General features: G+C 47.1%; 1 protein-coding gene across 4 annotated transcripts in view; it reads right to left on the bottom strand.

Moving 5' to 3' along the window:
- The window catches only part of LRRCC1 (leucine rich repeat and coiled-coil centrosomal protein 1), an 81,951-nt gene extending 71,355 nt beyond the window's left edge, over positions 1-10,596 (bottom strand). Inside the window, exons 1-2 of one of the 4 annotated variants that reach the window (XM_056522254.1) lie at positions 10,467-10,596; positions 1,944-2,027 (exon numbers count right to left, since the gene is read on the bottom strand). In XM_056522254.1, the coding sequence (XP_056378229.1) occupies positions 1,944-2,002 (59 nt within the window). In that variant the 5' untranslated portion in view covers positions 2,003-2,027; positions 10,467-10,596. The remainder of the gene's footprint in view (positions 1-1,943; positions 2,028-10,466) is intronic. The other 3 variants (XM_056522253.1, XM_056522252.1, XM_056522251.1) reach the window with 3 other exon arrangements.
- Between the last annotated feature and the right edge of the window lie 3,159 nt (positions 10,597-13,755).

Here is a 13,755-nt window from a genome sequence, read left to right as displayed (position 1 = left end):
TGAATCACTTCTATTAACCTTTTAAGGATGCCGGGCATATGCATACGCCCTGCATCCCGAGTCCTTAAGGACGTGGGGCGTATGCATACGCCTGTGGGAATTCCGGTCACGCCGCTAGCCGGTTGGGGACCGGACCAGGATGCCTGCTAAAATCATTCAGCAGGCATCCCGGCACATTGCCGAGGGGGTTCCTGAGATTCCCCCATGTCGTTGATTGCAAAAAATCGCATGTCAATTCAGACATGCAATTTTCTGCTATTCCGGGCTGATCGTTTCTCTGGTGACCTGATCACCCGGAAAATAGGGATCAGAGGTGTCAGTGACAGACCTGATCATCCTGAGGGATAGGAGCGAGGTCGCAGTGCTGCGATCTCCTCCTATCCCCTGCCATTGGTCAGAACTGATTCTGACCAATGGCAGGGCAGGGCAGTGGGTTGCCATGGCAACCCCCGTTCTGCCCACCCCTGGATGTCGAGGGGAACATGGGGAGAAGATGGAGGCTGGTACCTGGAGGAGAAGATACCTAGTTACCCCCGATCGTCGCTGGAGACTGCTAGATCCTGGCTCAGGTAGGGAAACTACGGTGGGGGGGGGGGGGGGGGGAATGAAAGTGAAAGTAAAGTAATCTTTACTGTGGCAACCACTAGGAAGGCCAAACTGCAACTCCCAGCATGCCCAGACAGCCAAAGGCTGTCTGGTCATGCTGGGAGTTGTAGTTTTGCAACATCTGGAGGGTCACAGTTTGGAGACCACTGTTACAGTGGTGCCCAAACGGTAGCCCTCCAGATGTTGCCAAACTACAACTCTCAGCATGCCTAGACTGCCCAGGCATGCTGGGAGTTGTAGTTCTGTAACATCTGTCCCTTCAGATTTTGCCATTTCCATGAAATTTTTTAAAATTGCTGCTATACTTTGAAGCCCTCTAATTTTTTCAAAAAGCAAAAATATGTCCATTTTATGATGCCAACATAAAGTGGACATATTGTATTTGTGAATAAAAATAAAATTTATTTGCAATATCCATTTTCCTTACAAGTAGAGAGCTTCAAAGTTAGAAAAATGCTAAATTTTCATGAAATTTGGGGATTTTTCACCAAAAAAGGATGCAAGTAACGCCGAAAATTTACCACCAAAATAAAGTAGAATATGTCACGAAAAACCAATCTCAGAATCAGAATATTCGGTAAAAGCGTTTTCGAGTTATTCATTCGTAAAGCGACGGTGGTCAGAATTGCGAAAAAGGGCTCAGTCCTTAAGGGGCTAAAAAATCTTTACCATTCAAGTACTTTTTAGCAGCTGTATGCTACAGAGGAAATTATTTTCTTTTTTTGAATTTCTTTTTTTGTCCACAGTGCTCTCTGCTAACACCTCTGTCCGTGTCAGGAACTGTCCAGAGCAGCATAGGTTTGCAATGGGGATTTTCTCTTGCTCTGGACAGTTCCTGATACAGGCATCAGGTGTCAGCAGAGAGCACTGTCGACAAGACAAAAAAGAAATTCAAAAAGAAAAGAATTTCCTCTGTAGCATACAGCTGCTAAAAAAGTACTTGAAGGGTAAAGATTTACAAATCTGTTTAATTTTCTGGCACCAGTTGATTTAAAAAAAAAAAAATTTCCCACCGGAGTACCCCTTTAAGAGACCAATGACTTAGAGGTATCCTCTTTTAGCACTGATCATTGCAAGTCAATGAGTCATGGCAGGGTGGGGGAGAGAGGAGGCATGCATCTAATGCAGTGTTTTCCAACCAGGGTGCCTCCAGCTGTTGCAAAACTACAACTCCCAGCAGGCCCGGACAGCCTTTGGCTGTCCGGGCATGCTGGGAGTTGTAGTTTTGCAACAACTGGGGGCACCCTGTTCAGGAAACACTGATCATTGATACTTGAGCTCTAATCAAAATCTGGAGCTGACTGACTCACTTTAAGGTGCATCCTTGGAGCTCTTACCTTGTGATCTGTTTATCCATCAAACTCAGTTCCCTGCTATCTTGATCACCGGCCGCCATCTTTACTTGGAGCAATGGCCAGACCCTAAACACAAAAAGGGGAATTCATCAATGATTGTGTGATTGAGTTCTTTTTAAAGACATTTGCCTGGGCAGACAAATTCACAAATAAAACCAATCCAATACTCCTACCACATGTAGGAAAAGGTTTTTTCTTGGTTTTGGGGCCCAACACGTAAAACTACTGGTGGCAGTGTGATGTAACGGGCCCGCTCACCAGGAAGAAGCCTGGGCCCATTATATGACACTGCATCTTAGGGTGCGTTCACACGGCCGTCTGTCCCTGTCTTTTTTTTCCCTTTTTAGGTTCCGTTGTTGCTGCTTGTAAACGGATTAAAAACGGTTGTAAAATAATCCCATTGATGTCAATGGGATTTTTTTTACAATCCTTTCACATCCGTTTGCGCTCATTTCTGTTTTTTTTTTTTTACGAGAGAAAAGACGAAACATGCAGTAATTTTTCTCCCGTCGAAAAAAAAAAAAAACGGAAGAAAAAACGGATACAGTAAATTTAACATTGAAGTCTATGGAATACGGATGAGCCTTTAATGTCATCCGTTTGCATCCATTTTTTCAATCTGTTTTTTGATCAGTTTTTACTTCTCAGCATGCTCAGAACAAAAACGTTTTAGTTTTGGTTTATTAACTGAACAATAATGGATGCAAATGGATACAAACAGATAACATCCGTTTGCATCCGTTATTGTCCATTTTTATTTTTTGAAAGTCAGTTTTTATTTTTGACGGGAAAAGAACGGGACGGGTCTAGACGGCCGTGTGAACGCAGCCTTAGCCAATCACCGGCCAAGGCAGGACAATGTCCCATTTGGCATTAAAGGGTACCTTTCATCAAAAAAACTTTTGATATATTATAGATTAATGTATGCAGAATAACTTTCCAAAAGAATGTTATTAAAAAATATGCTTCTTTCTATTTAATTTTCCACTTTGAAAAAATTACCACTAGGGGTCTCCCTACCAGTCCTTTTTTTTTATAGATTTCAGACTCATGCAGGAGTCCTAAATCTCAGACTGCAGCTGGGACACAGACAAGAACAGCACAGCTCCCTGGCATGGAGCAGTGCTGAGTTAGTCTGTGTTCCGGCTGCAGTTTGAGATTTAGGACTCCTGCATGAGTCTGAAATCTATAAAAAAAAAAAAAAAAGGACTGGTAGGGAGTGGTCATTTTTTCAAAGTGGAAAATTAAATAGAAAGAAGCATATTTTTTAATAACATTCTATTGGAAAGTTATTCTGCATACATTAATCTATAATATATCAAAAGTTTTTTTTGATGAAAGGTACCCTTTAAGCTGACCCATAGTGTTACATGTCAGGCCCCAAAACCCGGAAGAGGACCAGGGCCAGTATAAATAAAACATTTGGCTGGAGTACCACGTTAAGCAATTTTCTACGGCTGGTAGAGGCTGCCAGTGAATTACGCAAAAAAAAAATTAACTCTGTGCAGCAAAAGATGCGATAATTTAAAATTGTCGCTAATGATAAACTGGCAACCCTAAGAAAGAAAATACTCTACGCTATAATGTTTTGAAGAAGGAACAAAGAACGCCAGAAAGGTGCAAGTGTAAAAGTCATATTTTTTATTTTGCGCAACTGATCACTTGCACAAAATATGCACCATGGTTCTGCTGAAAAAATAAATAAATAAATGAGCGATGATAAATTACTTTCAGAGTATTTTTATTAACAAACATTTTATAAGGCTGCGTTCACACAGCCGTCTAGACCTGTCCCGTTCTTTTCCCGTCAAAAATAAAAACTCACTTTAAAAAAAACGGACAATAACGGACGCAAACGGATGTTATCCATTTGTATCCATCATTCTGTGCAGAAAAATTGGATTATTTTACAACCGTTTGTAATCTGTTTACAACCAGTAACAACGGAACCTAAACGGGGACAGACGGCCGTGTGAATGCACCCTAACTTAAAGGGTACTCCCCTGGAAAACATTTTTGTTAATCAACTGGTGCCAGAAAGTTAAACAGATTTGTAAATGACTTCTCTTTAAAAATCTTAATCCTTCCAGTACTTATCAGCTGCTGTATGCTCCAGCGGAAGTTCTTTTCTTTTTGAATCTCCTTTCTGCTGACACCTCTGTCCATTTTAGGAGCTGTCCAGAGCAGGGGAGGTTTGCTATGGGGATTTGCTCTTACTCTGAACAGTTCCTAAAATAGACAGAGATGTCAGCACAGAGAACTGTGGTCAGACAGAAAGGAAATTCAAAAAGAAACGAACTTCCTCTGGAACATACAGCAGCTGATAAGTACTGGAAGTGTTAAAATGTTTCAATTTACAAATTAGGGCTGCACGATATATCGCAAAAGCAATCGAATCGCGATTTTTGCTTTTTGCGATATGGCGATACGGCCCCCGGGAAAACATGCAATTATCTGCTTGAGCTGGCTCCCGTAGCGGGGGCCGGCCAGAGCAGGTAAAAACGAATTTAAATACTAAAAGTCAGTGTTTCCCAACCAGGGCGCCTCCAGTTGTTGCAAAACTACAACTCTTAGCATGCCCGGACCGGCAAAGGCTGTCCGGGCATGCTGGGAGTAGTAGTTTCACAACAGCTGGAGGCATCCTGCTAGAAAAACACTGAGCGAAGGGCGCAGGGAGAAAAAAAAAAAAAAACTTGTGACAAGGGGAGGGGGGGGGGGATGTCACAAGGGGAGGGGGGGGAGTGTGACAAGGTGGGGGGGAGTGTGACAAGGGGAGGGGGAGAGTGTGACAAGGTGGGGGTAATGTGACAAGGGGGGGGAATGTGACAGTGGGGGGAGAATGTGACAAGGGGGGGGGGAATGTGACAAGGGGGGGGAATGTGACAAGGGGGGGGGAATGTGACAAGGGGGAGGGAATGTGACAAGCGGGAGGAGAATGTGACAAGGGGGAGGAGAATGTGACAAGGGGGAGGAGAATGTGACAAGGGGGAGGAGAATGTGACAAGGAGGAGGAGAATGTGACAAGGAGGAGGAGAATGTGACAAGGGGGGAGAGAATGTGACAAGGGGGGAGAATGTGACAGGGGGGGAATGTGACAGGGGGGGAATGTGACAGGGGGGGAATGTGACAGGGGGGGGAATGTGACAAGGGGGAGGAGAATGTAACAAGGGGGGAATGTGACAGGGGGGGGGGGAATGTGACAAGGGGGAGGAGAATGTGACAAGGGGGAGGAGAATGTGACAAGGGGGAGGAGAATGTGACAAGGGGGAGGAGAATGTGACAAGGGGGAGGAGAATGTAACAAGGGGGGAATGTGACAGGGGGGGGGGAATGTGACAGGGGGGAGGGGAATGTGACAGGGGGGAGGAAAATGTGACAAGGGGGAGGAGAATGTGACAAGGGGAGGAGAATGTGACAAGCAGGAGGATAATGTGACAAGGGGGAGGAGAATGTGACAAGGGGGAGGAGAATGTGACAAGGGGGAGGAGAATGTGAAAAGGGGGAGGATAATGTGACAAGCGGGAGGATAATGTGACAAGCGGGAGGAGAATGCGACAAGGGGGAGGAGAATGCGACAAGGGGGAGGAGAATGCGACAAGGGGGAGGAGAATGCGACAAGGGGGAGGAGAATGCGACAAGGGGGAGGAGAATGCGACAAGGGGGAGGAGAATGCGACAAGGGGGAGGAGAATGCGACAAGGGGGAGGAGAATGCGACAAGGGGGAGGAGAATGCGACAAGGGGGAGGAGAATGCGACAAGGGGGAGGAGAATGCGACAAGGGGGAGGAGAATGTGACAAGGGGGAGGAGAATGTGACAAGGGGGAGGAGAATGTGACAAGGGGGGGAGAATGTGACAAGGGGGAGGAGAATGTAACAAGGGGGGGAGAATGTAACAAGGGGGGGAATGTGACAGGGGGGGGAGAATGTGACAAGGGGGAGGAGAATGTGACGGGGGGGGTGACAAGGGGGAGGGGAATGTGACAAGGGGAGGAGAATGTGCCAAGGGGGGAATGTGACAAGAGGAGGGGGGGATGTGACAAGGGGAGAAGATGTGACAAGGGGTGGTGTGACAAGGGGGGGGGGGGATGTGACAGGAGGAGAATGTGACTGGTGACTGGGGAGGAGAATGTGATGGGGTGGAGATGTGACAAGGGGGAGATGTGAAATAGGTGGTGGGCATAAAATGGATAGATAGATGTGAAATGGAGGCGATTGGACATGAAATGGGGGGATTTCACCATTTTTTTTTTAAATTATATCGCATCACATATCGCAATCGCAATATTTAGGCCCAAAATCGCAATCGCACATTTTCCCCATATCGTGCAGCCCTATTACAAATCTGTTTAACTTTCTGGCACCAGTTGATTTAAAAAATATATGTTTTCCAGCGGAGTACCCCTTTAAGGTCAGTGGTCTCCAAGCTGTGGACCTCACAGTTTCGAGGCCATTGCTATGAATCTGTGCATAACCTGGGAGCATCATCATTGTGGATGTGGACTTGTAGTGCCTCAGCTCCTTAAAGGAAAACTGTCAGCTTGCTCCCATCCGCACTAACCAGCGGTACAGGCTGGTAGTGCAGGGGACGCTGATCAGTTTGGTCATTACCGTGCCTGGATACGCCGCGCCGTTTGGCCGTAATCTTCGATTTTCAGTATATGCTAATGAGGTGCTAACTGGCACCGGCAGGGCTAACTGGCACTCTGATATCAGCGCTGCTGGCCGCATCGCCACCCAGCTCATCAATATTCCTCCCCTCCCTCCACCTCTCCCCGCTCTGTGATGAAGAGAGAGGGGAGGAATATTGATGAGCTGGGCGGCGCTGCGGAAAGCAACACTGACATCAGAGTGCCAGTTAGCCCAGCTGGTGCCAGTTAGCACCACATTAGCATATACTGAAAATTGAAGATTACAGCCGAACGGCGCGGTGGATCCGGGCACGGTAAGCATGAAACTGATCTTTTCACCTATAAGCATCGCACCTCAATGCCTACAGGTAAAATGTAATACAGTGTTTCCCAAGCAGGGTGCCTCCAGCTGCTGCAAAACTACAATTCCCAGCATTCTTGGAAAGTCAAAGGCATAATTTATATTACGCAATTTAATACAGTGTTTCCCAAGCAATGTGCCTCCAGCTGTTGCAAAAACTACAACTCCCAGCATGCCCAGACAGCGAAATGCATGACTGGCAAAAATGTTCACAAAATGTTCTGTAATCTAAGGGTGGGTTCACACCACGGTTTTGAAATACGGTTTCGGCATACGGTTTCATAAAAAATAATAGAAAAAGTATGCAATCGTACAGAAAACCGTGCCCATAGACTTCCCATTCAAAACCGTATACACCAGAATGTATTTTTTTTTTTCCGGACAGAAAACCGTAGACTACAATGGTTTTTGGTCCGGGTGAAAAACCGTATGTGCGTACGGTTCCATCCGGTTTTCACCATACGGTTTTGGACTTTGCACAGTTTTTTTTCTTGGAATTTCAATCAAACAAGTGAAACTTTATTCATAATGGAGTGAAAAGTTAAAAAGGTATACTTTTTTTTTTCTTAAAAAACTGATGCAACCGGACATGATTTACAAACCGTATACAGATAAAAATTTGTACACACGTTTTGATACAGTTTAGTCAGGTTTTGAGGAATCCGTTTTTTTAATAAAAAACCTGATACAGGAACTGTATTGCAAAAACGTGGTGTGAACCCAGCCTAATACAGTGTTTCCCAAGCAGGGTGCCTCCAGCTGTTGAAAAACTACAACTCCCAGCATGCTGGGAGTTGTAGTTTTTCAACAGCTGGAGGAACCCTGCTTGGGAAACACTGTATTAGATTACAGAACATCAGTTATGCCTTTGGCTGTCCGGGCATGCTGGGAGTTGTAGTTTTTCAACAGCTGGAGGCACCCTGCTTGGGAAACACTGTATTAGATTACAGAACATCAGTTATGCCTTTGGCTGTTCGGGCATGCTGGGAGTTGTAGTTTTCCAACAGCTGGAGGCACCCTGCTTGGGAAACACTGTATTAGATGACAGAACATCAGTTATGCCTTTGGCTGTCTGGGCATGCTGGGAGTTGTAGTTTTGCAACAGCTGGAGGCACCCTGCTTGGGAAACACTGTACAGTATTAGATTACAGAACATCAGTTATGCCTTTGGCTGTCCGGGCATGCTGGGAGTTGTAGTTCTTCAACACCTGGAGGCACCCTGCTTGGGAAACACTGTTTTAGATTACAGAACATCAGGTTTGCTGCTGGCTGATCGGGCATGCTGGGAGTTGTAGTTTTTCAACAGCTGGAGGCACCCTGCTTGGGAAACACTGTATTCGATTACAGAACATCAGTTATGCCTTTGGCTGTCCGGGCATGCTGGGAGTTGTAGTTTTTCAACAGCTGGAGGCACCCTGCTTGGGAAACACTGTATTAGATGACAGAACATCAGTTATGCCTTTGGCTGTCTGGGCATGCTGGGAGTTGTAGTTTTGCAACAGCTGGAGGCACCCTGCTTAGGAAACACTGTACAGTATTAGATTACAGAACATCAGTTATGCCTTTGGCTGTCCGGGCATGCTGGGAGTTGTAGTTTTTCAACAGCTGGAGGCACCCTGCTTGGGAAACACTGTATTAGATTACAGAACATCAGTTATGCCTTTGGCTGTTCGGGCATGCTGGGAGTTGTAGTTTTCCAACAGCTGGAGACACCCTGCTTGGGAAACACTGTATTAGATGACAGAACATCAGTTATGCCTTTGGCTGTCTGGGCATGCTGGGAGTTGTAGTTTTGCAACAGCTGGAGGCACCCTGCTTGGGAAACACTGTACAGTATTAGATTACAGAACATCAGTTATGCCTTTGGCTGTCCGGGCATGCTGGGAGTTGTAGTTCTTCAACACCTGGAGGCACCCTGCTTGGGAAACACTGTTTTAGATTACAGAACATCAGGTTTGCCGCTGGCTGTCCGGGCATGCTGGGAGTTGTAGTTTTTCAACAGCTGGAGGCACCCTGCTTGGGAAACACTGTATTCGATTACAGAACATCAGTTATGCCTTTGGCTGTCCGGGCATGCTGAGAGTTGTAGTTTTTCAACAGCTGGAGGCACCCTGCTTGGGAAACACTGTATTAGATGACAGAACATCAGTTATGCCTTTGGCTGTCTGGGCATGCTCGGAGTTGTAGTTTTGCAACAGCTGGAGGCACCCTGCTTAGGAAACACTGTACAGTATTAGATTACAGAACATCAGTTATGCCTTTGGCTGTCCGGGCATGCTGGGAGTTGTAGTTTTTCAACAGCTGGAGGCACCCTGCTTGGGAAACACTGTATTAGCTTACAGAACATCAGTTATGCCTTTGGCTGTTCGGGCATGCTGGGAGTTGTAGTTTTCCAACAGCTGGAGACACCCTGCTTGGGAAACACTGTATTAGATGACAGAACATCAGTTATGCCTTTGGCTGTCTGGGCATGCTGGGAGTTGTAGTTTTGCAACAGCTGGAGGCACCCTGCTTGGGAAACACTGTTTTAGATTACAGAACATCAGGTTTGCCGCTGGCTGTCCGGGCATGCTGGGAGTTGTAGTTTTTCAACAGCTGGAGGCACCCTGCTTGGGAAACACTGTATTCGATTACAGAACATCAGTTATGCCTTTGGCTGTCCGGGCATGCTGGGAGTTGTAGTTTTTCAACAGCTGGAGGCACCCTGCTTGGGAAACACTGTATTCGATTACAGAACATCAGTTATGCCTTTGGCTGTCCGGGCATGCTGGGAGTTGTAGTTTTTCAACAGCTGGAGGCACCCTGCTTGGGAAACACTGTATTAGCTTACAGAACATCAGTTATGCCTTTGGCTGTTCGGGCATGCTGGGAGTTGTAGTTTTCCAACAGCTGGAGACACCCTGCTTGGGAAACACTGTATTAGATGACAGAACATCAGTTATGCCTTTGGCTGTCTGGGCATGCTGGGAGTTGTAGTTTTGCAACAGCTGGAGGCACCCTGCTTGGGAAACACTGTTTTAGATTACAGAACATCAGGTTTGCCGCTGGCTGTCCGGGCATGCTGGGAGTTGTAGTTTTTCAACAGCTGGAGGCACCCTGCTTGGGAAACACTGTATTCGATTACAGAACATCAGTTATGCCTTTGGCTGTCCGGGCATGCTGGGAGTTGTAGTTTTTCAACAGCTGGAGGCACCCTGCTTGGGAAACACTGTATTAGATGACAGAACATCAGTTATGCCTTTGGCTGTCTGGGCATGCTGGGAGTTGTAGTTTTGCAACAGCCATCAGTTATGCACATGATGACTTATAGGTAAAAATATCAGCCCATAGAGTTATAGTATAGCTGCTGTATTTTCAAGAACCTGACGCACTACAAGTCGCAGAACAACCAGCCGGGCTGCCCATGTAACATGCACATCTATAGTTGCTGGGTATGATGCAGCATGTTAAACAATAAAACGCCATACAGCTGCCGTAGTGTGAATTATATCCGGTAGGTAACGCAGGTAATACTCACCCGGGTGTGTATAGGGATCAACAGGAATCCCGCTGCATGAAGGCGGCACGCGACACAAACCGGAAGCTGTTAGTGACATGGCAACCGTACGCTGCCACCGAATAGCCCCGCCCACCTCCTGCTTTACAGCCAATCACTGTGAGAAATCGGAATGACGTTGTTGTTTGTTTGTATATAAAATGCGATGTTTGTGGAAGCGAAACGGGCGGGTTTGCACGTGACCGGGGACGGGCTGTGGGGACTCTATGGGGACTCTATGGGGACTCTATGGGGACTCTATGGGGACTCTATGGGGACTCTATGGGACCACTATGTGACATATGTAGACTTGTGAATATTTGGGCGAAAAACTACTCAAATACATTCAATTTCAAGTTTATGTATGAAAGTCAACATTAACCCCTTAACGACACAGCCAGTTTTAATTTTCGCGTTTAAAATGTCCGCCCCTTCCTCACCTTCTAAGAGCCATAACTCTTATTTTTCCATTCAGAGGCCCATATTCGGCTTGTTTTTTGGCACAGCCACTAGCGTTCATTTTACCATAAAATGTATGGCAAAACCAACAATTATTATTTGAAGGGGATAATATTTTTATGCAGGGGTTTCCTTTTTATGCAGTGCACTTTATGGTAAAACTGAAACGTTCTCTTTATTCTGTGGGTCAATACGATTAAAACGATACCATGGTCACATGCTTTTCTATTAGACTACTTTTATACTGCCGCTGGGCTCCACCACAAACAGCCATTAACCCCTTAAGGACCCTTGACGTATGCGTACCCCGTGCCGGACGGGGATCGGACCGGGATGCCTGCTGAAATAATTCAGCAGGCATCCGTGCAAACGCCCAGGGGGGGTCATCAGACCCCCCCATGTGGGCGATCGCGGCAAATCGCAAGTGAATTCACACTTGCAATTTGCGAGATTCCTGGTCATTACGGGTCTATAGTGACCGGGTGACCCGGAATATAAGGGGGATTGCGGTTGTCTAAGACACCCAGGATCCCCCTGAAGCGATAGAAGTGAGGTGGCAGGGGTGCCACCCCTCCTATCCCTGCTATTGGTGGTCTAGACGCGACCACCAATAGCAGATCGGGGGTGGGGGGTTTAACTTTCGTTTTCCCCGTCCTGCCCACGCACAATAGGCGGGGCAGAAAGGGGAAACGACGGGGACCGGCGCCGAAGTCCACTTACCCATCTGGGCGGGCGGTGGAGATCGGCGGGCGGCGATGACGTGCGGCTGGATCCGACGGAAGTCGGTGAGTTGCCTAGCAACATCTGGAGGTTGAGACCACTATACAGGGTACATTCCCACGGGCAGGTTTACAGTAAGTTTCCTGCTTCAAGTTTGGGCTGCGGCAAATTTTTCACCACAGCGCAAACTCCTAGCGGGAAGCTGACCGTAACCCGCCAGTGTGAATGTACCCTAAAAACACTACACTACACTAACACATAATAAAGATTAAAACACTACATATACACCTCCTTACACTGTCCCCCCCAATAAAAAAAAAAAACGTATTGTTAAACCCCCCCCAAAAGACGAGGGGGCACTCCCTCCGTCTGGAGAAGAAAAGGTTTAGTCTAAAGGGGCGACACGCCTTCTTTACCGTGAGGACTGTGAATTTATGGAACGGTCTACCTCAGGAACTTGTCACAGCAGGAACAATTAACAGCTTTAAAACAGGGTTAGATACATTCCTGGAACAAAATAACATTAATGCTTATGCAGAATTATAAAACTACATCCCTTTCCCTTATCCCCTTACACCCTTCCCTTCAATCCCCTGGTTGGACTTGATGGACGTATGTCTTTTTTCAACCATACTAACTATGTATGGCAGTGTTTCCAAAAAGGAGCCTCCAGCTGTTGCAAAACAACAACTCCCAGCATTTCCGGACAGCCTCTGACTGTCCAGGCATGCTGGGAATTTAGAAACAGCTGGAGGCACCCTTTTTGGGAATCACTGGCATAGAATTCCCCTATGTCCACCCCTATGCAATCCGTAATTTAGTCCTCAAATGCGCATGGCGCTCTCTCACTTCTGAGCCCTGTCGTATTTCAAGGAAACAGTTTAGGGCCACATATGGGGTATTTCCGTACTCGGGAGAAATTGCACTACAAATTTTGGGGGTCTTTTTCTCCTTTTACTCCTAATGAAAAGGAAAAATTGGGGTCTACACCAGCATGTTAGTGTAAAAAAATGAAAAATTTAGTTAGTGTAAAAAAATGAAAAATCCCCATAGCAAACCTCTTCTAAACTGGGCGTTTCCCGAGACAGGTGTCATGAGAGAGGACTTAGACAGAAAAGAACAACCTTAACTTCAGAAGCTCATAAGTACTGAAAGGATTAAGATTTTTTAATAGAAGTAATTTACAAATCTGTTTAACTTTCTGGAGCCAGTTGATATATATAAAAAAGTTTTTTCCTGGAATACCTCTTTAACCCCTTCCCGCTATTGGACGTATGCATACGTCCAGGCGAATTACACGTTCGCGCAAATGGACATATGCATACGTCCAAGCGATCTCCTGCTCTGCCGCGGGCAGCGCAGGAGATCGCGGGTGGGACTCAGCTGTCAATCACAGCCGGAGACCCACCGCAGCTGCCGGGGCCGCGATCGCGCCGGTCCCGGCAGCATTAACCCCATAGATGCCGTGATCAGTCTGATCACGGCATCTATGGTGTTTGCAGGGGGAGCGCTCTCCCCCTGCCCATCAACGGCGGCGCCGCGATAAAATAAGGGGGATCGGGGGTGTCCAAGACACCCTCGATCCCCCTTGAAGAGATAGGAGTGAGGTGGCAGGGTTGCCACCCCTCCTATCCCTGCTATTGATCGGCGGAGCGGCCGACCAATAGCAGACTGGGGGCGGGGGGGTTAAAGTTCGGTTCCCCGCGCTATGCCCGCCCATCGGTGTCCGGGCACAGCGGGGGGAACCGTGTAGTAGCGACGGCGGCGGCAGCGGCGGTCACTTACCCGGCGGCAGAGCTCAAGATGACGGCGGCGGCTGTGATCACGGCGGCGGTGGAGGTGAGTATGACGCCGCGTGTCCAGGAGTCTGTTGCCTAGCAACATCTGCAGGGCGACAGTTTAGAGAGTGGTCTCTAAACTGTCGCCCTCCAGATGTTGCAAAACTACAACTCCCACCATGCCTTGACAGCTGTTTGCTGTGTTGGCATGCTGGGAGTTGTAGTTTTGCAAGATTTAGAGGGGTTCAGGCTGGGCATCACTGACAGTGGTCTCTAAACTGTAGCCCTCCAGATATTACAAAACTACAACTCCC

The sequence above is a fragment of the Hyla sarda genome, chromosome 5 (assembly GCF_029499605.1).
Source record: "Hyla sarda isolate aHylSar1 chromosome 5, aHylSar1.hap1, whole genome shotgun sequence".
NCBI classification, from domain to species: domain Eukaryota; kingdom Metazoa; phylum Chordata; class Amphibia; order Anura; family Hylidae; genus Hyla; species Hyla sarda.
The sequence above is the reverse complement of the archived record's forward strand: the minus strand, read 5'-3'. Positions and strand labels throughout refer to the sequence as shown.